This window comes from Mus caroli, chromosome 16 (genome assembly GCF_900094665.2).
Source record: "Mus caroli chromosome 16, CAROLI_EIJ_v1.1, whole genome shotgun sequence".
NCBI lineage: Eukaryota > Metazoa > Chordata > Mammalia > Rodentia > Muridae > Mus > Mus caroli.
The window spans coordinates 43545669-43571294 of record NC_034585.1 but is presented as its reverse complement, the minus strand read 5'-3'; the positions used below and the strand labels follow the sequence as shown (position 1 = coordinate 43571294).

At 39.2% G+C, this 25626-nt stretch overlaps 1 protein-coding gene across 2 annotated transcripts in view; it reads left to right on the top strand.

Annotated features, from left to right (window-relative positions):
• The window catches only part of Nectin3 (nectin cell adhesion molecule 3), a 104573-nt gene that overhangs the window by 65021 nt on the left and 13926 nt on the right, over positions 1–25626 (top strand). The window contains exon 8 of one of the 2 annotated variants that reach the window (XM_029470387.1): positions 2285–2329. The exons of the other annotated variant lie outside the window; for it this stretch is intronic. Within the exon in view, the coding sequence (XP_029326247.1) occupies positions 2285–2314 (30 nt within the window). The 3' untranslated portion in view covers positions 2315–2329. Of the gene's footprint in view, positions 1–2284; positions 2330–25626 lie in introns of those variants that run through there. 2 annotated transcript variants of the gene reach the window in all.

The following is a 25626-nucleotide window of genomic DNA, read 5'->3' as shown; positions in this document are numbered from 1 at the left end:
TGAGGCCCCAAAAGGGTGCTGCGTCAGCGGCTCTGTAGCTCCCGCCTGTCCCAGAAGCTGTCTGCCTCTGTGGTCTAGAGTACATTTTTGTTTGAATTTTTTTCTCTATTGACTATGTCTTCCACTATAATCAGACTTTTCAGAGTAGCCAATGCATTTTCCTTTATTTAAGGTCTCTGAGTTATTAAATGAGTATTTGTAAACACAATTTCAATTAGCTTGGACCAGAATCTTTGGGTTAGTTAACAATTGGTGTGCCCCTGTTTGACTTGGTGTGTTTTAATGGTAATTCTGGTCTAAGCTCTGTTTGTTCCATCCTTGGTGACTTTCAAAATATTCTATTACATTGATACATAAAATTCACCCAATGAGGTCCTTATTTTTGTTGCATAATTGTACTGAAAATGTATATGCATTTTTTTGTGCTTGTATGTTTGTGAAATTTATGCCAAGAAGTAGAATTACTGTATTTTTTTGTGCTTTTACATTTCAGAAGGTGTCATATTATCAGCCAAAGTATCAATACACAGTCTTACAAACAGCATGCAAAACCTGCTCTCCTCTCCATCCTGTAATATGTGGTATTTTCTCGGGATTCTTGGCTGGATCGAGCCCTAGCCTCATGATCAGTCACCACTTACGGAACTGCTGATTTGCACCTTTGTTCTCCCCAACGTTTTATTTTTGAAATTTGATTATTTTTACTTAGGAATTCTAATGCAGATCTAGTTCTTTGTCTTACCTCACTTCCTATTTTTTAGCTTTATGTTGTCCTTCATGTACAAAAGTCAAGCTTTTATGCAGTCAAGGATTATTATTTTAATCTTATAAAAGTCTTAATAGTTTTTTGTTTTCTTCGAAATCTGAGATTTTATGTGAGTGATTTCAAGTAGAGACCTGTTGAACCAGTTCAGATTTTCGAGATCTTAATTGTATAATTACATTTTTCTTATGTTCTCTTATTTGAACCATAAGCTGGTGATGATTTACACTGTAGTAAATTAGTAAATTCTTGTATCAATTTTTTTCTTGCCAAGATCCTTTTTTTTTTTTTTTTGGCTTTAAAAGTGACTTCCCAGGCTTCAGAACCGTGTAGGCATCACTTTAATTCAGACTGACAGCGTAGTAATGACAATCCCAGAAGCCACACAGGCGCTCATGTAGTGTTTGCTTATGTTCTGGAATGAAATGTCTTCTTTGTGAGCACGTGTGTGGTTCTCTCTTTTGGTGTATTGCACACAGCTCAGATACTGTGATGAGCAGTGGGGTTCCCCCCCCTCGTACCCCTATCTCCAGGGCTTCTTCTAGATGGTTGTTATTAACATGTAGACAGACCCACATTAAAACCTCCTAGAGTTTTTTATAGTTGTTCTTGTTCATATATATGTAAACTTTTTGTCTGGCAGATAACATTAGTAAATGTAAAACTTTTAACGTTAAAATGAATTGAATTTAAATTATTGACATTAATTTATGAGCAATATCTCTATTGTAAGAATACACAGAACAGGTTCTGTAATTGAAGGGTGTGGGGGATGTTAGGTGCATATGTATAAACGTTCTGCACTTTGAGGAAGCAATATGGAGCTTATTGATGAGTCTCAGATCCTGTATAGCAAGTGACCTTAAGAAACAGCACCAAGAAACAGCTTGGGTGCAGTACTGCACAAGTGTTCCATTTATACTAAAAAGACTATTGAGATAAGCCCCCCTTTCCCAACGTGTCTGTGTGAAGCTGATTTTCTTCCATGCTCTTCAACTATATAGCATATTATAAATGGTAGCTAGTGGGAACATCTAGTTTCCTTTCTGAGTTTGTCTTTTTGCTTTTATTTTTGACCTGGATATTTCCTTTCGTTGCTTTTGTGTGTGTGCCTGCATGTGCATGTGCGTGTGTAGGTGCACATGCAATAGAGGCCCATTAATGTGAGGGTCCTCCACCACTGATGGATGACTCTCCCTTAGTCTTTGAGGCAGGGTTTCTTGGTCGAGCTCAGAATTCTGTGGTTTGGCTGGGAATCACTAGCCAGCTTGCTCCAGAATCCAGTCTCTGCCTAAGGAGGCTGGCATTCCAGGTGGGCCCTCACAGCTACCTAGCATTTAGGAGGCTACTGAGTTTTGTAAGTTGATTTTGTACCTTGCCACTTTGCTGAAATTATAGAAGTTTTCTGGTGGAATCCTGGGTGTCCTTTACATAAGGTATCATGTGAGTCAGCAGTTACAGGTGATTTGACTTCTCCTGCTGTCTGTATTCTTTACATTTCTGTCTCTCTTCTTTCCCCAGCTCTGGCTGGTGTTTCTAGCGCTACCTTGAAAAGGAGTGGGGATGGTAGACAGCCTGGGCTGCTTCCTGTTGATAATGAGATTGCTTCATTCTTTTCACCACTGGAAAAAAATGGGTTTGTCATAGGTAATCTTCATTTTGTTGGGGTATGTTCCCTCCTACCTAATTTCCCTCAAGACATTTATTATAAATAAAGCTCATTGGATTTTGTAAAAGGCTTTTTTTTTTTTTTTTCAGATAAATCCTGTGTCCTATGTCTAAGTCCATTTATGTGGTCTATTACATTTGTTACCTTGTATATGTTGAAACAACCATCCTGGAATTTCAGAGATAAAGCTAACATTTTCATAGTGGATAATCTTCTTAATCTGTTCCTGTATTTGGCTTGATGGTATATTATTGAAGAGTTTTCATCAATGACAATATTAGGACTATTGGTCTGTGGTTTTGTTGTTGTTGTTTGTTTGTTGTTGTTGTGTCTTTACCTGGTTTATGTACTAGAATAATAAGAGCGGCTTCATAGAGCAAGTTTGGAGTTTGGGTGTGTTTCTTTCCTTCCTGCCTACCTTCCTTTAGTCTTTTATTTCATTTCTTTTTTTAAAAAAATAGCTTAAGAAGAATTGGGTGTAGTTCTTTGAAAGTATAGTAGGATTCTGCTGTGAATTCATGTGAACCTGTGATTTTCTTTAGTCCGAAGGCTTTTGATTACTTTAAATTTTCCCCTTTTATTATGAGTCTGTTTAGGGTTTTGTGTCTACTTGGTTTAATTTTGGTAGTCCTTGTCTTCCTCCATATTTGAATTGTATCATAAAGTCATTTATTTGTGCTCTCCTAGTTCTTCCCCATGTCCCCCTTTCATCCAGACCCACCCCTTCTAGGCTCTTAGGGCTAGCTGTGAACGTGTCCCAGGGTTTGGGTTTATGTGGTTTCAGGAACATTTGGATTTCTTCTTTGACCCATTCATCAATCAATAATGAGTTGTTTACTCTCCATGGGGGCATACTCGGTTTTGTTTGTTCTTGATTTTAAGTTTAATTGCTTAATTAAACTCTAATTTTAAGTTTAATGGTTGGATAGTATACATGTTTATTTCAGGGTTCTTTTTTTGTATTTGTTTGCTTTGTTTTCCATCATGTGGCCTATTTTAAAGAAGGTTCCATGTATTACTGAGTAGAATGTAGTCTAGGTAGAGTATTCTGTAGGCATTTGTAAGGTCCATTTGATGTAAGATTTCAAATAATTGTAAGGTTTCTCTTTAGTCTTTGTCAAGATGACCTACCTACTGGAAAATTATGGTGTTGAACTCACCTACTATTGATGGAGTTTGTTTTCATCTGTGTCTTTAATTCTATTTGTCTGCTTTTTATGAAATTAAGTACAGCAGAGGTTGGTACATGTTTAGCTTTGTAACATTTTCTTTATTGGTTAATGCCTTGCTTAGACCACATCTGTAGGATTAATGGGATTGAGGAGAGACCTGCTGTCTTGGCTATGAGTGTTGTTTTTCACTTTACTATTTGTCCTTGCCACGTGGACTTCCTTTCTTTGGTTGTATGTCTGATGTGAGAATTTGTGCTGCTTTAGATTGGGCCAGTGCAGGAGCTGTGTGACCAAGGTTAGGCCAGGTAAGGCTGGTGGGTAAGCTATTTAATAGGACCAGGCAAAGATGGCTCCCAAACCTTTGGTTTCGAGCATGGCCTGTAGGTGCAGAGATGGCAGTGGGCTGAGGGAAGGAAGGGTGGGAAAGGAAGAGTATCTCACCAGACAGAGGTGGCTTACAGAAAAGCCATGAATCTGGAGCTGTATCTGTGTCTGTGGCCATGGCAACAGGTGGGGTGAAGGATGGGCAAGGGAGCACAGGTGGCTGACAAATAGACTTGCTTCTTAGCTTGTAGGGATGAAGGGAGGTGTATGGATGTGGAGACGTAGGGAGAAGATCAGGGGAGCAATTGGAAAAGGAAGAAGCCACTTAGTCTGCAAAGTTGGCTCACAAACAGAAAAGATTCATGGGCCAGGGCTAGGGTTAGACTTGTTGAGTATGCAGATTCCAGGAGGCAAGGGGTTCTAATTTGACATAAATAACTTGCATGATTTATGATTTAAACGGATTGGTTTGATGTAAGCATACCTTGCGAAACAACTGAATTAAGGTAGTTGTTGTTTGTATTACCTTTTACATTTTGATAAAATATTTTTAATGAATAACTGAAAGCATCACCCTTCTTTATATTCTCCTTTCTTCACTTATTCTGTGATAGCTAAGTATATATGTATATACATATGAACACTTCAGTATACTAATATATATTGTAAGTATATGATATATAATATAAATATATACATATATATATTTCAATATAATAATGTCTGTATAGTTCTTGTTGTCTATATACTGAATATCATTATATTATGTGTGAAAAAAAGAGATGGGAAGCATCCTTAAGTGTTAGCAGTGACCATATTTATATTTGATGATAATTCTCAATGGGCCTTATTTGTATGTTTTACTTTTCTGTAAAGTTGAGTTCTGTAGTGGCTTCAGCATAGGATGAGTTACACCTGTTGAAAACCCGTTGCAAAACTGCAGGCTACAGGTTGAGCATGCTGACTATGCAGGGCATCCCTAGGACTCACTCTCTGGTAAGACTGAGGGGTTTTTATCAGTAATTCACTATCATATATTACATTCCTTACTAAATGCCCCTGAGTGTTCATGTTAGGATGTTTTTACAGAAGATTGTTCACTTATGTGTCAGTATTTAATACAAAACCGTGTACATGATTACTTTCTAAAGTTTAATTCCTATGTACTTTCTCTACCTTAGTGACATGTTAAATGATTTGCCTTCTTGCTCTTTGTTTAAGCACAGACAAGAAAAGGCATGTAAGAACATGTGTTTGTATGTATTGCACCATTGTCTTATACAAATGGTAGCATGCTATACTGCTGTCTATCCATCCTGCCTTCCTGCTAGAATGTTCTGGAGATGGTTCATGATTGGGATGCAGACTTCTCTTATATGTATGTTTCTATTATAGATTACAATTACAAAAGATTATTTTTAACAATGCTACAATAGATAGCTTTGTGTGTGTATCTTATTTTGTATCTTCAGCTATACTTGTTAGGATAAGTTTGTTCCATCAAAGAACAGGTATATTTAGAAATTTGGTTGATATTAGTGAATTGTCATCTTTAAATTTACACACACACACACACACACACATATATACTATTTTATACAACTACTGGTAATGTATTAAAGTGTCAGTTCATTCACAAACACTCTAATAGAACATGTTGTCTGCTTAACTAATCCTAGTTTACCAGAAATGCCACATCTATATTTTGTATATTATAAATATGCAATATAATAAAAAAATAATTATAGCTTTGATATTTTTTAATAATAGTACCTTTTCAGGTGTTTCAAATACTATTTTTCTTACAGACTATCATTTTTTCATCTTATTTATTTGGATAGGAGTATTGTGAGCATTCATGCATTTTATAGCAGCTGTGATTGGCTTTCATTTTAACCTTGGCATATACACTATTTCATATCAAAATTTGTAGTAAGGAAACATCAGGAAAGCGAATGTTCTTGGGGCTGGAAATGGTTCAGTGGCTATAAGCACATGCTAATCTTATAAAGGGCCTGGGTCTCATTTCCAATACCTACAGGGCAGCTCCTACCATCTGTAACTCCAGTTCCAGAGAGTCTGATGCCATCTTCTGACATCTGCAAGCTCCAGGAATTCACGTAGTGTGTATATATTCACACATGCAGACAAATAATATAAAACACATAAAAATAAGTATTTTTCACATAGTGTTCCTCAGAGAAGAGCCCCACAGTTGGTTACCAAGCAGTCAGCCCTGAAATCATATACATAGAAGTAGCATTCTACAGACTGAGTAAGTTATACTTACAGATTTAGAACTATCTGTGTACATGCACACACATCTACAATAATTAAAGGGGGCATGAATTAGCAAGGGGCTACATGAGGAGAGATGGAAGGGAGAAAATGGAAATTGGGAAATTATGTATGATCTTTCAAGTTCAGTTTTTTTTTAGTTAACAAGAAATGAATGTTCTATCACCAATTGATTTATGTTATAAAAGATAAGAAATGCAAAACGGCTAGAGATGGAGCTCAGAAGTTACTGGTGTACGTGAGCTTGAGAGTTCAAGTGCGAGAGTAAGAAACATCTGTCTGTCTACCACGTGAATTAGCTTCAGTTACTAACCTTTCGGGTTTTTAGTTACTCTTCTTGAGCCTCTCCCCATCCTGCCCTTTGTGGTTTCCTTCGTAGATTTCCGTTATCATCTCCAGGTTGATGTTCAGCACATGGCTCTCACCCTGAATTTTTCAAGTAGGCTGCAGCTGTTGATAGTCATTCTGTTGATATCATTGACAGTCTTGTCTTTTCCGAGACCGGAAGATTTTAAGATGTTTCCATATACCACCAACAGTTAGAATCTTTGGTACTGGAGGAAAAGAAGGAGGATGATGATAAAATAGTAAACACTTTTAACCCCCATACTACAGGAAAGTATGTTTGTTACTTACTTTCTTAATTGCTTAATAGAGCATGCATAAAAATAATTACTGAGTATTTCAGGCATGAGTTTGCTCTTATAAGAAAGGAAAAGTTCCCAACATTGTCCTAATTTCATTTCTGTTGCTATGAGAAAATAGCCTGACCAAAATAAATTTAAAAAAAAAAAAAAAAAAAAAAAAAACTTCAGAGAGAAAGGGTTTATTTCAGCTGACAATTCCTGATTAGGTTTTTCACTGTGGGAATGTTGGCAGCGCCATGAACCTGAAACAGCTGCTCACCATACACTCTGCCCGGAGCAGAGAGAATCTGAGCATATGCATGCTCACTTCCTTGCTGGGTTGTGCTTAATTTCCCTACTCATGAGCAGTGTAGAAACCCTGTCTAAGGAATGGTGTTGCCCACGATGGGCTGTGGCTCTCCACATCAGCTAAGTTAATTGAGACACTCCCCCACCTGCATGGCCACAGATGAATCCCATGTAGTCAGTTCTTCACTGAAACTCGCTTGCTTATGATTCTAGGTTGTGTCAAGTCAGCCATTAAGCGTGCAAGTTTTCTCTAACTAGAGGCCACCAAAATAACTGGGAAATAACTACAGGGCTTCACTGAAGCATGGGAAGGAGAAACTTTCATGATCAGTTAGTCTTTGATGATATAACATTTATATGCTAATTATGTGAGGAGAGACTTTCAAAGTCAAAACTAAGATTTGAAGGTGAAAATATTTGTCATGGGCACAATAAGATTGGTTGACCTGAGGTGAAACTGTTGGAACACGTGAACTTACAAGTACTAGCCGCCAAAGATGAGCACACAGTGAGCCTACTTTGTAATGAATGGCTGTGTGGACTCAATCTATGCAGCAGACGAACACATTATACTTCCTGCTTGCTATTACTTCACAGTAGAAATATTAAAGACATCAAAGCAACGAAACTACTGGAGCTGGAGTAAAGATGAAAATGCTGTCTCTGACTCATTTAGACTCAGGGTATTTCTTTTGAAAATTATTTCTTTTGGAAATTATTGCTGCTTTATTATAACTTTATCGGTGCATGAAATTAAAACAGCATCTGTTTTATACTCATAATACAGCTTTTTAAATTTATCATTGGCATGTCATACATTTCTTCCATCTCTGCCTCCAGTTTTTTTTAACTTCTTTCTTTTCAAGATTATAATTCCCTTTGTTTCTCCGTTCCCTTTCCTCCCTTTAATCCCTTCCATATACCACCCCCTGCTCTCTTTCAAATCATGCCTCCTTTTTTCATTAACCATTGTTACATGCATATATTTGTGTCGATACTTACATGTTCCTAAATATAACCTGCTTAGTGTGCACAATGTTCCTTGTGTGTATGTTTGTTTACAGGGCTCACCATCTGGTATGTGGACGTACTTGTCCCTGGGGAAGACGATGTCTCCTGCTCCCCGCATTTCTTAGTTGCCTGCAGTTCTCCATGTAGGATTGAGGGCTCGTGCCTCCTCCCTGTCCACTTTAGCACGTCTGTTATTGTTGTTGTTAGATTCTACATTAGTGACACTTGCTTGTGTCCTAGTCCCATTTCATTGGAATACTTCCCTCCTTTCTGGTAGTTTTATGGATTTTTCTTTTCCTGTTCTCTATCTTAGCTCTACCAGAGGCAACTCTGGCTATTTCTTCCCTTGTAGCTTTTCTTCGTATCTGTTAATTGCTGTGTACAGGAATTATTCTACAGTTGCTGCAGGGATATCCTTACAGGGATAGAGAAGTTAATTGTTCATAAAATCACTTACTCTATCCAGCTGAACGTGATAAAGACTTGGGGTGGAGGCAGGCTGTGCTTGAATATCTATTTACAGTATCACCTTGAACTTGTACCTGTGGAATTGATTTTCAAGCAATTAGAAAATTGTATAGCCTATGGTTTTTGAACAAGACATGATGACTTTTGGAATAGGTGCCAATTTCTAGGTTTTGTCAACTTCATAGCCTTTATCATTGTCAACTCATAATAAGTTCATATTGATCTATGATTTTTAGTATGACGAGTAAGTTTTTCAAGGTGGATGGTGTTTTTGAGACAGGGTCTCATTGCTCTGCAGCTGGTCTGGAACTTGCTGTGTGGTTGAGAAAGATCTTCATCTTCTGATCCTCCAAGCCTGCATCTTCAAAGTGCTGGGGTTACAGGTGTGCTCCACAGGCCCTGGCTGTATGAAGACCTAAGGATCCAGCACAAGGCAGGCAGTTTTGAAAAATTAAGTCAGACGCAATACCAACACTCTGAAAACAAAAAGAAACCTTTAATGGCCCACTGCTACTTGGGAACTCTTATAGAGAGGTATTATCTGAACCAAATATTAGTAAGATTGAGGTTTTAACTCTTAAGGAATTAAATTTAGGCTATTTTTTTGCTTGAAATAAAATCAGAGCATTAAATTTGTGTGGTTTATTTTAGGCTTGTGTTAAGTTCACACTCCCATTAGGGAGCTATAAGTCTTAGTAAGTAGCAGTAAGAAACTGAAGGTGAATGCCAGAAGCTGTGTATGGTGGGATTGCTTCCTGGGTTTCGAAGAACCCAATACCTTTTCTTATTGAAAAGCACTCATGGTCTTTGTAGGTGGAACAGTTTGAATTCAAGTTCAGAAATGTCTGAACACAGAAATGGGCTAGTTTTATTTGATTTACTCTTTTATTTATTTTTATGTGTGTGCATACATACAAGTTCTTGAATGTGTTACAGTATGTGTGTGGAGGTCAAAGAACAACATTAGGGGAGCCAATGCTCTCTTCCTCTCAATGTATCCCAAAGATCAAACTTGGGTCCTCGGGCTTGGCAACTAGCACTTCTAGTTCACCCAATAAGCCTTTTTTTTTTTTTGGATTTTTCGAGACAGGGTTTCTCTGTGTAGCTCTGGCTGCCCTGGAACTCACGCTGTAGACCAGGCTGGCCTCGAAATCTGCCTGCCTCTGCCTCCCAAGTGCTGGGATTAAAGGTGTGCGCCACCACTGCCCGGCTCAATGTGCCTTTTTTGCTGTTATTTGTTGTTGTTGTTCATTTGTTTCTTTGTTTAAAAAAAAAGATAGACTTCCTCTGAATGAAATATTATGCTTACATTACCAATATAATTTTATTTTGAATGTGGTCATTTATTTATACTTGGTTTATTGTAGGCAAGTTGTTGTACTGAGGTTTTTTTTTTGAACTAACAAGTTGTCCTCTTACCTTTTCTCACATGCTATGATACTCTCATGCCCCATTCCATACATAAATGTAAGAAACATTCCACATAGGTCATAGTTTTCAACAAAGTCATAATAAAAGTTAGACTTTTATTATGTTAGAAATAAAAAATAAAGATGTCAGTTCGTACCTGACTCTACTGATTCAGTGTGCTTGGAATCCTTACATGAAATTTAAGACACAGAATTTTGCAGAGCCTCCAGATACTTTAAACCATGCATGTCCCACCTGTGACCTACAGACTGCATGCTACAATTGCACTGGATGCTTTTCAACACTTTCAGTGTGTTCCTAGAGCACAGCATCGTGCCTGAATGTCAACACAAACACACTAAGGCATCTTTGGTTTGCTTAGTGCAATGTAAATGCTTTTAAGTATCTTTTATTCTGCAGTGTTTGGAATAGTAAGAAGAAATCAACATGTCCATTGAGGCATGTATAAAAACTTGAAATTTTGAAATTCTTTTAGCATTTTTAGTCATAGTTGGTTGAATCTGTGAACGTGAAGCCTGTGGATAGAAGGGAACTAATTATCCTAAATTAATTTCAAGATACATATTGGTTGAGAAACCATTTAAACACCAAAATGTAAGAAAACATTAAAGATAATTGAATAGCTAGAAAAAAAATTGATAAAAAAAAAATAGCAAGGAATCATTTGTTTAAGGTATACTGGTCATGGCCACAGTTCTTCTCTGGGTGAGCTGCCCTTATCTAGGAACACAATTTTTTTTATTTTCTTCAACAGGTTTGGGAAACTTCCTGCCTTGGCAACCTGTCAAATGAGTTTCCATAGCTTCTAACCTAGCATGGTACAAATATCCTGCACCAGCCATAGTTACCATGGTCACTAAGTCTACAGGATATATTTCTCACCACTGGTTACATTTCAAATTATGAGTCCAAACTAATTTTGTTGTCGCATTGGTAAACCAAGGTGTTCATCTATTCAGTTTCACATCAAGTAGTTTACTTGATGTGCTAGCATTTGCTGAATTGCAGATGTGTTCAGAGCAAGCACATCAGTAAATTAGTCTTCATCAGTAAGTCAAATTTTATTCTTCTGAATTTACGTTAAGAATAAATTAGGCCACAATTTACATGTTTCTGTAGCCAGGCCAATTAAAATAAATTTAAATTATGTTTTTATTGTTCATGAGGGGTCATATGCCAAGGCCAAATTGGAGGGGTTAGTTCTTACCACCCTCTACGGGTCAAACGAAGGTCATCAGACTTGAAAGCAAGTGCATCCTTTTGGACCTAAAACATTAATCTTGTAACTCAGATTAACATCATTTTATCCTTGAATTAATAAAACTAACTACGTGGAGGTGGGAAAAGGAGTGATTCTTTACTTTTGAGTCATTGGTGTTGATTTACAAATACTTTTCACAAATATTGGATGAGTTAAAGTCTTTCAAAATGTCTCAACTTGCCATCCTTTTGTGTCACTACCAATACATATGTAAAACAATTACATCAGGATCATCCCCTGTGATGATTTCCATGGCAACTAAACAGTAACTTAGAGTTTCTATGACATTATTTTAGCCCTACTTTTGTTACTTTCTAAGAAACCCAGCTTGATTTCTTTTAACATTTCCAAGAATGTCACACTTGTTTAAATGACTTTTCCTATAGAGCCCAACTCTGACAGTTGCTTTGTACTCCCGTGGCGGTTTGTTGAGTATAATTGTTATAATGTTTTGTAACATGAGGTTAAGACCTGATAACGAAGATGCAGGAAGAGAGATTCCATGAGTACTCCCTTTACAGATTTTCTAATGAAATGATTAGATCAATTTGAGAAAGGGGTGATGGATCCCATCAGAAGTGACTATGTTGTTATTTGTAACCTTAGCAGTAGGTAAGAAGAGCCGCTTCTGTATTGAGATTGAATTATTTTTAAATCACTTAATTTTTATTTATGTATATAGAAACTTTGCCTTACTGTAAATGTATCACATGTATGCAGTGCCCAGAAGAGGATGGTGAATGTCCTGGAACTGGAGTTACAGTTATTAGCCTTTATGTGGTTGCTAGGAACCAATGGCCAGGTCCTGTGGAAAAGAAGCCAGTGCTCTTAACTGCTAGGGCATTTCTTTAGCCCTAAAGTTGTGTTTTAAGGCTCCTTCCTGACTAACCTCTAAATATTTTCTCCTGTGAGGAAATATTCCCATATACCCAAAAAAGCCTAAGTTACAAAGACAAAAGGTAAATTTTGTCTTGTTGTGGAGATTTGGGTCCTTGGCTGTTGGTGGTTTCCATGGCACTCTCCAGCAGTGGAGAGGTATCAGAGGAGAACGTATTTTTTCATGGACAGAAAACAAAGGAGAAAAGAAGAGGAAGAACTCAAGGGCTTATTAATTCCAGAGATGTTTAGCTAACTTCCTCTAGGCTGCTGCCACCCGATAGCACCTCTCTAGGGTTCAGTCCTCTAACACATGGGTCTCAGGTGCACCCTCAATCCAAACAGTTAGTTCCTGAGTTGCCAGTAGCCCTCTTAGCTACTCTGCACATGGTTTTATTCTGTTTAATTTCAAGAGCTGCTGTAGATGACCCAGTGGTATCTGGATACACAAATGTTACTTCAGCAACTTGGTTTTTGTTGTTGTTTGTTTTTGTTTATTGTTTTTTAAGAACAAAAGAACTTTGTCCTTAAAATGTAGTTTATGCACTGGTTTGTGCTTGGTTACTTTTCTCCTACTATGACAAAGCACCGTGACCAGGGCAAAGTAACTGCCAAGCTGTCTCTTTAGTTGTAAAGTTGTGTTTTAAGGCTTTAGAGTTTATTGGGAGCTTGCTTAAGAGTCAGTGACCATGTTGATATGGAGTTTGGCGGCAGGCAGGCAGGCAGGCAGGCAGGCAGGCAGGCAGGCATGGGACTGCAGGAGTAGCTGAGAGCTTGACATCTGAACCTCAAGTGTGAGGCAGAGAGAGAGCGAACTGGAATGGTGGGAAGCTGAGGGCTTTTAAAATCTGAACGCTCACCCTCAGTGCCACACCTCCAACAAGGCCACACCTCCTCATCCTTCCCAACAAGTTTCACCAAGAGGAGAGCAAGTATTTGAACCTGTGGGCATATGGGGCCTGTCTCATTCAAACCATTACCATTTACAAGTTTGATTCTGTTCGTATAGATAACAAAAGCTTAAAACCCATATTGAATATCTTGACAGCTTTAACGAAGCTACTAGATAAAAAGCTGCTAGATGCAGACTCTTACTTGCAGTAAGTGTTGAAGGGTGTGGAATAGGGAAAAGTCTTCTAAAGAAAATACTTGGCATTGCAGTAGTGGCTGCTTTAAGTTTAGAGGCACTTTACAGGATGTAACGGTCTCATCTAAAATTTCTAATGGGCACTGTTTTATTTGTTTTGTTTTGTTTTTTTGTTTTTTTGTTTTTTTTTTAGGCTGTCAACTCTTCTTAATGGCATGTAAATGAATTTGCTAGCAAGTTCTTTAGGAAAAAGATCATGTAAAATAATAGCTTGCTTTGTATGTAGAAGCTGAGTCATCACAGGCTATATTCAAGAAAATATAGTTGAATAAGATTACTAAGGTTCCTTTCTACTGAGATGTGACTGCATGTAAGGTGTGTGTTTGTATACACCAAACTAATAAATTGCCCTAGAACATAAAAACATGGAATATAAAAAACGTGAAGTTGGGTTTAATTAAAATAAAAAAAATTAGCACACCCTTAAGAAAACAAAAGCAAACCACTGATTAGGAAGAAAATAATTATATAGGCATTATAACTATATCAAGAGAATTATATATGGAGTTGAATAACTCAATAACAGAAAGAGTTTGTTTTTTAGAAATGGACAGAAGACTTACACAGCTATTTTTATCAGCTGAATGTGTTTATGGCATATATTAAATACTGATATATTCAGGATCATCAGTCAGCAGAGACATATGAATTAAATAAAAATGAAAGGCCAACTGCTTGGAATGGTTGTCTGTGTCACTGTATCCTAGTTAGATTGGTAGAGGCTAACGTGATTGACCAGACTAGGAGTTACTATTACACTAATGTCTCCTGATTTACATTTTATAAGTTTACTCTCATATTCATTTAGTTAACAGAATGCAGTTTGTACTCAATACCCGTTATTATTAACCAAGTATATATATTGTCTTTATTTTCTATTCTATCAGAGAGTTGCATGTAACGGGAAGCCCATATGTCAGTATTGTTCTTAGTACATATAAGAGCTAATCTTCTGGACCAGTCTCTGAGGCATTTCCAGAAAGATTAAACTGAAGTCTTCCCTCCAAGTGTGAGTGTCTCCATCCCAGGAGCTGGACTTCCTGGGAACTAAAGGAGAACACCAGCAGTCATCTCTTTCCTGTGGTCTCTGTCACTTCATGGTTCTGCTTCCTCCATGATGGGACTTGATCCCCTCAAACCACAAGCCCAAGGAAATTCTCCTCCCTTTGGTTGCCATTGTCAGACAGAGTGGAGTAACTAACACGGGATTTCCTGCCCCCTTCTGTTGAGGTCCTTATGTCAAAGGTCTATAGTAGTCAAGGCCTGGGGCTCCGCACAGTAACTCAGTTCTCTACTAGTGAGTAAACCAGGACTTCATGGTAGTTTCCTATAATTAACTACTCTCTCTCCAGTTTGTTGTTTGTTTAGTTTTATTTTGAATGAATGTGATATAATTGTTAGCTGATTTGCCAGAGGAAAGGCTTAGAGCATATGACATTTCTAAACTGAGTTTCCTTGGATCAAATACCATTGAGATGGCTTGCCCAGTCTTTTACTCTAGATAAAAATCTAACAGTGTCCCACCTCAAAAGCTAGTCACCCTGCCTTTAATTTAAAACACTTAGAAGAATCTATTACCTCCCAAGACATTCCATTCTATTGTTCATACTGCAAGCTGTGGGCTGGAGAGATGGTTAAGAGGACTGGCTCTTCATCAGAGTTCAGCTCCCAGCACCAGCACGGGGCCTCACATCTATGGTAACTTGACTTGCAAGGGATATGACACCCTTTTCTGGCCACCATGGGCATGAGGCACACATATGATTCACAGACATACATGCAGGTAAAACATCAGTGCATAGAAATAAAGATCCCAGAAAACTAAAAATCTAGTTTTCTTTTGATTGATTGATTGATTGATTGAGGCAGGGACTTTTGTGGACTTGTCTTCAGATTCTGTGAAGGCCAAGGAAGGCCCAATCGCCTCTACCTCCCCAGTACTGGAATCATAAGCATGTGCCCCCACATTTAATTTTTGTAGTATTGGGGATCAAACTCAAGCTTCCTGCATGCTAAGCAAGCACTCCACCAACTAAGCTACATCCTTAGCCTCTTCTAATTGTGCGAGCCTATTGGAACCTCGTAAGCACTAATATTCTCTTCCGCATTTTAAGCTCAATCATTGTATATGCTGTTTATCTATATGCTGTTAGTACATGCCTTAAATGCTTACACCAGCCCTTAAGATACTGTTTCATACCTTTCCGAATTTCTAAAGTCCTCTGACTGACTTTTACCATTTTTTTTAAAAACTAACCTGAATGTTCCTTTTTGTCCATTCCTTATATTGTATAACATATCTTCTTTCTGTGGGTTCCCCATCAAAATGTGGTTTAGTATTTGTCATGGTATAATCGAAATCATAACAAAACTATTCCCAACCTTGAATTACCTGACAGCAGCAGAGAGCCAGGGAACTCCCTTAAAACCAACTTGGATGCTTTCTACATAAGCACAAGGTACTGAGTTGTGGCTACTTTGCATAAGCATCACCCCAAGCAGAGTGGGACACTCTACTTACTCTAGTTACAGAATCACAAGTTAATGCTGGTTAAGGTATTGTTTTTCCAGAACAGTATTTGGAAAATTGCCTGGTTTTTGTTACAACCAAATGTGTTAAATAAAATAACTTTAAAGTCTCTTCTGAAAGAAACTTACATACATATAATGTATATAATATAATTAAATATATTTATTTGTTTATCTTTATGTAGACTTTTAAATAGTAGTTATAAAACATTTTAAATGCTCCAATTTTATTTACTACAGTAACCAGCTTTTAGCTCTCCATAATTATACAATTAACGGTAAAATACAGATAATTGAATTTCACTGGTAATTCAGAAACCAGTAACCTGAACTCACCCTTCAAAGAAATTCTTCCTAAACTACTGCATGTGGCAGAACCTTCCTGGCTCCTTCAGCATTGGGCATAAGCTTGGTTATCCCAAACAAACCCACTATCCATGTTTTCAAGAACTTATAGATGACAAACATTTATTGCTGTGCCCAGGGTCTGCTGCAATTCTTTGCAGTTACCCAGGGCAGCTTTCTCTGCTTGTTGACTAGCTCAGTTACAGGACAGCCACTGGCGCCAACCCCACAGCTCTGAGGAACTTTGCCCCATGAGTCAATGTAGCTTTGGATGCATCTCTCCTTCCCTGCTTGAGTGGTCCATGCCCATCACATAACTCCAAGAGCATGAGAGAACGCAATACAAACTCCTTAGAAAGAGAAGGGACCTACATGTCATCAAGGAGTACATAGCTACCAGGCTCATTGTCCATTTTCTTGTAACACAATCCATGAAGAGCAAACAGAACAGCCAGCCAGCACATTGAGTTATCTCCAAACTGGACTCAGAACAAGTCACCTACCCATGTCCTTTGTAGAAAATTTACATGGGTTCATCCGACAATTTTCCCAAACTGGAATTAATGTAAGGAAAGCAACTTCCTTGCGTAATACGCTTGTGTGTGTTACTGGAGATTTCTATCCGGGTTAACGGTGATTTTCAGGTTTTCATGTCTTGTTCAAGAATCACGTACTTTATAAACTGGCACGTAAGGTTTATTAAACAGCTGAGAGTACAGATCAGACATAGCACATGAGCTAAGCACTCAAAGGCCCCAGTCCTTATCTGGGCTTCCTTTTAAACGATCCACAAAGAAGAAAGAGTTGGTTGATAAGTGATGTATGTGGATAGATCTCTTTTGATTGGCAGGCTTGGAATATGTGAGGCTCAATACTAAAAAAGAAACGAAAAACACTTGGAATGAGGAGGGAATAATGGTGTTGGTGAGAAGGGAGAAATTGGAGGAGGGGGATGGGATGGATGTTCCTGATCAAAGCACATTATATATTTATGTGAGACTCACAAACAAAAAATTTAAAGTTAAGAGCTTTTCTCAAATAACTTTATTGTTAGCAATTTTACATACTGAGTGTTAATTAAACGGAAGTTACTGTTTTAGTGCTTTACAGAAGCCATTTTATTATTTCAGCCACTCAGGTTGGAATTCAGTGTCTTCCCATCAGAAAGGAAACAGACTCTGGAGTTTGGTAAGGAAAGCTGTTCAACAATAGATGTTAAAGCAGGCATGCCATGGAAAGTTTCATATGGACCATCAGAATGTGCAAAGGGCCCAGCAGGGTGTTCCTTAACTGTGAATACAGTAGGGTGAGTGGGAATCATAGGAAAGAAGAGGCTGGGGTCAGTGGATGGAAAATACTGCAGGAGAACAAGGACCAAGATGACCTAAGAAGGTTCTTGCTGAGGTCAAGCCCAGATGGTGCATCAGACACCTCCTGGTGGGGAGGGTGAAGACCCAGAGTGGAGGTTCTCAACTTTCCCAATGTTGTGACCTTCTAGCACAGTTCCTTGTGCTGTGGTGATGCCCCAACCATAAATTCTTTCAATGATCCTTTATAACTAGTTTAGCCACTGTTAGGAATCATAACGTGAATGATATAATGTGAATTCCTAACACGAAGAATATCTTATATGCAACCCCAAAGGGGTCACAACCACAGGTTGAGGACCACTGCTTTAACAGGTGAGGCATTTTGCCTGGCTATCGTAGCAAGGATGGAGGAACTGGATTCCATGACCATGCACACAGGAACCCAGAACAAAGTTCAAAAAGCAGACTGAAGTGTAGTCAACCTGGATCTGTGGGGTCAGTTTTCTCAAGATCATGTCTATTAGTTCCTGAGCTTGGGATTTTTTTTCTCACTACCTACCAACAGAGAAAACATATGCTAATTCTAATTATAGTTTATACTTACGTTGCATTTTAAAATGAAAGGCATTGTTCTAAGTGTATTAACACATAATCTTCATATCCACCTTGTATGGCAGACTGCTGTTTTGAAATGAGTAAGCTCCTAGATAGAGTTCTACCATCTCTCTAGCATCAGCACCTGGAAGGGTGGGAGTAGAGCCCCCCACCAGCACCCACATTGTCATCACTGGCTTGTGAGTCGAGGAATATAGGTTTAGATTCATGCTTTTGTTTCCACAGGTGATCCCTGACCAAGATGCTTTTGCCTCTCAGGACATCTGTTTTCTTAGAGAAGAGAGGGCATTTGTTTCTAGATAATTGCTGAGGGCATTTCGAGGCAAGTCCTGAGGTTCTTGCACTGGGGTTTTAGGATTCTGGAGATGAAAAGCTCAGAGCAACTGCGCACCGTCTGATTGGTCAGCTGAGGGCACCTTGAATCCTGCTGCTATGCGTTCCGCACCATCTAAGCTTGTGCATAGAAGACATTCAGCTGCTGCAACTTACTACATGTCCTTCTATGTATGAGGTGACTAGCATCTTTGTGGAACACGGCTCCATGCAACCTTGTGTATTGGCATTAGAAAGCTGTTTGTACAAGGATATCATGTGACCCTATTCTTCACATGATGGACCTTCATAAGAATAAAATTTTTAAAAATTACTGACATGTATGCATATGGACAGATGCATTTAGTATATGTGTGGATGTATGTCCATTGCATCTGTAACAGTAAAGATACTAAAATGTAAAGGCACATTTTTGTAGAACAGTTCACATGGTCTTCTACCTTGCCTTGGTAAAGACCTGTTAAACAGATTTGTAGTGAAGTACTTTTCAAATAATACTTCACAAAGTAAGCAAACATTTAGACATTTTCTGGTTTAGTTATTTAAGTATTCTATGTGTTCTCTTCCTTTGAACTGAATACAGGTCAACTAAAATATTTTAGAATAAATGGATTGGGTGAGAGAGAAGATTCAACTATTAGGAATTTTCAGCACCCTCATTGCTGCTATTTCAACTGCTTGAAACTCCAGTTCCAGGATATCCGAGGGCTTCTGACCTCCTCAAGGCATGTGCATGAATACATGGTACACATACATACAAACATACATACATGCATGCATGCATACATACATACATATGTGCATATACATATGCTTGAAATACTTATGCAACTGAGGATTTTTATTATAGGCCTTACTCTGGATATTTTACGAGTTTCTCCATACATTCTATAGTAGATGCTCTAAATTCTAACCTCTCTTCCCTTGTGTATGTAGCACCTACTTCTAACATGGTCTACTTTCTTTTAACTTTCTAGTTTCCTGCTCTTACACCTTCTGCTAAGCACACAGGGGTGCTCACATGCACACATGTTAAAGATCATGCAGGCACCCTGTAACTGCAGTGCAGAATCCTAGATGTTGCTAAGTTAAAATGCATATGAAATACTGTAAATATGTAAATATGTTTAAATTTTGGTGAATAAGATTAGAAATAAAAAATAAAATCTGTTCTACCCATGTTTTCACATTAAAAGAGTCTATTAGCCTGGATTTCATTCTACATAAAAGATATCTAGATTACTTAACTTCATTCCTAATAGCCCTGTAATATTCATTAGCAAAATCTCCACCCACTTATTATCAGGTGGACCCTTTTCTTTTCTCCTGTTCTGTTGACCTGCTCTTCTGTGGACAGGTTGACAGCCTCCTGTTTTCTGTGAATTCCAGAGTGAAATTCTATACTACTCTTTCTGAGTCCTTGTATTACTGAGTTTCTCAGACTCCCCAAAGCATGGTTTCTGCAAACTACTCCAAGCCATTTTCAGAGAAAGGTGACAATTTTTGTAGCTTTCAGAGCCTCTCACATTGAGCATGGTCTTTTCTTCCTCTGCTCCAAACAGCTTGCACACAAATTCCATGTTCTTTGGGGGAGGGGGTGCAGAGAGACTGTCCAGAGCAAACCATTATGCCCTTAGTACTCAGGCAGAGCGCCCATTCTGTGGTACCCATTCTGGTCCACGATGCCTTTCTCCATTAAGGAGGAAAGTTGATTTCTGAACCTGACTCTGTTCCTTGTCTTCACATTAACAGGCTCCCCATGTGATAACACTTAGGCCCTCTCCTTTTCTGACATCTTGTCAGATTTCAGGCTGTAGGCAGCTTATACCCCCAGGGTCTTGCTTTCACTGTCATCATACGTGGTCTATTTAATCAGGGTTTTCTGTGGGGCTTGTAAAGCTTCGTTCCTTCTTTCAGAGCGGTGTCTAAAACACAAGCCCGGGATGTCACACAGTCATTTATTTCCCCAGCAGCCAGGCCCTACGGTACAGGCCCTCTTCCAGCTGAGCAGGACACCTTCCTCCTCCCTTTGCACCTTTGTGTTCCTGGACAGAAGGAACTTGATCCAGTTTATTCTGAGTGAGCTCATCTGTAGTAATGGCTCTGATACTCGCACACAGATACACACGTCGGTCCTGCAGACCTTTATGTAATAGAATGTATAAAGCCTGCATGCGTCTCTACTTTTCGGTTTAAGTCTATCTGTAGTGTTTCCTTTCTCTGATTTTCCCTTCTTTGGCCCCAGCTGGTAGTGATCAAACCGTGCATTCTGAGGCATGATGGGAACCTAGTCTTTTCTGTCACTATCCCCACATCCATCTTCATCTTTGTCATCACGATCATCATAACCACTGTCACCATTAGTCAGAGTAGTGTCTCTCAGGTCCTATTCTAATCCTTGCCCCAACCTGGGTGATTTGGAGGCTTAGACACCTCTCTGTGTGTGACCTGACCCCAGTACACCTAGTCTGGTGCTTCCTCTGTTCCCCATGGGACCCCTCTTTTTTTTTTTTTTCACCAGTGGATCCTTGCTAATACTGGTCAGCATCCACCTCTGCTTAACTGATGGCATAAAGAGAAGCAAGCCAGGAACAGACAAATGCTACAGGCCTAGCATCTCACATATAAACTCTTGAGTTGATCTGTTAGAGTTAAAAACAAGCTTGCTAAGGATGAGGTCTAGTCACCTGTACAGCAATAGAGTAGCTAGCTTATAAAACTGTATTATGTCTCAAAATAGCTATAAACTTGGATAGTTTGAAGGCTGTGGTACACGGAAAGACTAATTACCTTAACATATACATATTTCAAATTATCATCTGGTCCTTACAGTCTCAGATGTTACGGGCCTCCAGTGTTCCGAGTATTGTGATAAAGGGGGAGAAAGAAAAGCAGAGTGCAGGCAGAGTCCTTGCTTCCAAAGCACCTTGCTTTGTTAACTATTGAAAAGAAGGCCCACATGAAACAGATTAATACATTCCTGAAGAGCACAGGCCCATGAGTTCTTTTCAACACCCTTGGTAGAGAGTTACAGATGTGAGGTTTTGTAGGCAACTCACGGTGAGTTTCCAGGCTATTCCCCTTGCATGGCTTTTCACAGATAACAGAACATTTGTATCCTATTTCAAGCCAGATCTCCCCAACACCCCAACGCTTTTAAACTGTCTACTTGGGGCTAAGAGACAGGCTCTTTGTGCTTCGGGGTTCCTAATGGTATCCAAGGAGGTCTCCCTGTATGGCTAATACTAATCAGAGTCACCTGCTGGCTAGGGCTATTGCCGCTTGTCCTGGGAGTGGGGTGCATTTAATTGCGGGGTGAGTATTCCACTTGGATCTGTCTGCCTCTCCCTCCCCAGTGCTGGTATTAAAGGAGTGTGCCACCATTTCCTGGCTCAAATACACATTTTTGAGTTGCTGTCTAGAAGTCCATTTAGTTCTCTGTTAAATAATGGCAATGCTTATGTCCTAGCAGACTGGCTGAGCCCTTTCCTCCTAAGTAATGGAATGCCGTCTCACAACGGCATTTACTAGTCTCAGACTAAGTACATGATCGTATTTGTAGTGTAAGCCTATTTTAGGAGCCAATAGTAAGATACTCCAACTCTGTTCACTCATGAATTATGTCTGCACGAAAAGGCTTTTAGCTGTCATTTATTCTTGGCATGCAGGATTTCTTGCCTCAGCAAGACTAACATCTAATAAAGTCGCACCATTGTGTAACAAGTATGAATACTTGTTATGCGTGTGAGTATGAAGTAGGAGGAAGTGAAGACAAGGAAATCATGTGACTGGCTCCTGTCGTTTCTAGGCAGCAGATGTCCCGGGGAAGAATTTCTCTCCTTGGCATCACCCAATTCCCTTTTCTCCTGAACCACTAGTGTATGGCCTCACATCCAGTCAGTGCTCCAGGCTGCTGTTACTTAACTCTTGAGCCAGCTGCCAGCACAAGGTACCTTTGAGCTCTTCACTCAAGTGTCACTGCAGGTGGGCTGCACCGCACAAAACCAGCATTGCAGTGACTTCTCTGATTCAAATGAAACTGCCTTCTACTTAAGAATCTTCTATGTGGTCCCCCTCAAAGTTTGTAATTTTTAATCATGAGTGTTCTGTTCTCTTACTTTGTACTGAAAATGTCCTTTTGGGACCCAGATGCTAAAAGCTTAGTCTCTAGCCTGTAGTGAAACTTGGAGGTGGTTGAACCTGGCAGAAGGAAATTAGGTTCTTGGAGATGTACTCCCACAGGGGGATAGTGAGCTGTTCTGTTCGGTTGTTCCTTACTCTCTGCTTGCTTCCTGACTGACATGAAGTGAATGGTGTCCACTGGTCATTATGTACTGCCTTGTCACAGGCCCACACTTTCTAACTTTATTATGCCCTCAGTAAATGAGTATATTGTTGACAAGGGACATCATTCCTGGACCACATAACGTTCCAGTAAGAGGAACCATGAGAAAGTGAAGTCAGGTCAAGTGTATTGCGTATTGGCTCAGGTTCGTGGGTGTGCTCACTTAGATAGTAGAGTAGATGTGAGGTTTCTTGAGGCTCATATTGATGAGCTAATGGCCTCTAGAGAGGAATTTGTGTTGGTTCTTAGGTTAGAGAATTTTACCATTCTGCATAAAGCCATTTCTGGGATAGCTTGAGGCCTATATCCTCTGATATTGTGTGCTTTCCCAAGGTTAGGTATGTGTTCATGTAAGAAGCACTTCTGCTTTTACTGCCATGAGATACAGTGCTGTACTGGATGCAGAAAAGGCAGTTTTTGCTTTTCTTGAGAGCGTTTGCATGCGTGGCTGTAATTACATGTAATAGATAAGCCTTGGAAAGGAAAGCTTAGTTTGTGTGAATATCTAGAGTGCCTCATCAAGAATGAGATTAGAATATGAGGGCAAAGAACCAAGCAACCCCAAGCAGAGATGCTGGAGCGTTCTCATATAAATGTGTAATAATGTATTGATAGTGAGAAAGAGTCCCTTGGCATGTATAACCCTTTGATTTGTTCCCTGGCAATGGTTAGGATTCATGGGTAGGTGGAGATGACTAGTTTGCTTGTAAATAATTTTCTATCTCTTTGTGTCATCTGTACACTTTAATTAGACACTTTGCTTTGCATACATATTGCAACTTAAGTGAACTTTTGCTATCTTGTGTATTTTAATATGAGAATTGAAACTATACCTTGAGATAAGAAATTTCATTAAAATATGTCTTATCAAGTTTCACTTTAAAAATTAAAATCCAGTGTGTCTCCTCGGCAGAAGTCATGTATTTGTTTATCCTTGAGAAGGGAGAGCACACCCTTCCTTCTGTATTTGCAACAACAAAGCCCCTAGAGGCCTGAGACAACTTCAGAAAACTCTCATGGTACCAAATGTCATAATGTATACACTCTTCTCTCTTGAAAATGAGTCTAACGATTTAGACCTATATGTAAAAATATTACCAAGTGGTCATTTCTTCCTTTTAACTCTTTCATTTTAGTCTATAATATCTTGAATTAAGGAATTGTATATTGAAATTTAATAATTCTCTCTCTTCAAGGTATAAGCAAACAATCAGAGAGAGAGAGACAGAGACAGAGACAGAGACAGAGACAGAGAGACAGAGAGAGAATCTGCCCTCCAAACTGTTTCAAAGCAATGGTTCTCAACCTGTGGGTCTTTACCCTTTTGGCAAATCTCTGTCTCTAAAAGTACATTACAATTTATAACAGCAGCAAAATTGCAGTTACAAAGTAGCAACAAAAATAGTTTTATGGTTGGGGGTGGGTCACAACAACAGGAGGAGCTTGTTAAAGCTTGTTAAAGCTTGTTAAAGCTTGTTTCTTGTGTTAAAGGGCCACAGCATTAGGAGGGTTAAGCAGCACCGTTTTAGAGCATTATCCTCTAGCAGGTATGCACTCTACATTCCCCCCCCAACCCCCCCATGAGTTTCATGCTCACTCATGGGAAGCTTATCACCGTCTCCCTTCCAGAGCCTTTAGCTCAGGTAGGTGGTGTGACGGCACTCATGCCCTACCTTCTATCTGATGAGATAAAGATGACCTTAAGCTGCCAAAGACTGAGCATTAGGATCCGTCCTTGGACACTCTGCCATCTCACCATTCGTGCTCTGATTTTCTAAGTCAAATTTGGAGAGCTGGATATTCTTGAGACAGGCTGTTTCCAATGGTGGTTGGAGACACAGGCCAATGTGATAGTACATCAACATGAATTTAAGTCTTCACTCTACAAATGTGAACATTTGCCTCAGTTTCTTCAAGTATAACATGGGAATAATTTTATTACAATATTTATAATTATTATAAATATTAATAATATTTTATAGTATATTTATAGGATATAAAAACATATGACATCTACATTATCTCTGTCAAGGCCTGCCTGAGCATACCTTGGTGTAGGTATGCTTTCAAGAAAGTACACATTAAATTTGTATGGAACTTTATTTTGAAACCTATATTCTTGAGTTGCATTGGGATGGCCCCAGTAAAGGAAGAATCCTTTGTATTTGTTACAAATCCCAAGTGTTTGCTTACCACAGACATACATGGCTGGTGGTGGCTCTCTTGACCAAGGAACATCACTGAGCCAGGCTTTGTGTTCTTGTTCTCTCCTGGCTTTTATTTTAACAACTCTGTAGAATACCACGGGCTGAGAGCCTGCTTCTATGGACTTTCCTCCCTGTCCACAGCTCTGTCTCCTCCTCTTTGCAGGAAGCAATTCAGAACCTAAGGTTTCTCTCCTAGCTGCCATCTCATATCCAAATCATCTGTGGGAATCCCTTACAGAGAGTGGGACAGAGAGCAGGCCCCCTGTGTCCAAAGCACCTCTGCAAGGTTTTGTTGAGCCCTGCTCCTTGACAGCACCATTCAAGGCTTCAGAGAGCCTCTGCCAGTCTCTTACTAAACTAAGGAAGGTGCTGATAGATGAGAACTGCCAGGGAGTACATGGAGGCCAACCTTACCTGCCACATGTTGGAAAAGAGGGGCTACATGCAGAGAAACCCCCAGTATTTGAGACTTCACACAGTTATTATGTGAAATGTGGGATCAAAGTCTACAGTGAGCATGGTTCATTGCGTATACCGGGGAACCATGAATTAATTTTAAAAGAAGAAATAAGGGGGAAAGTCCAAAC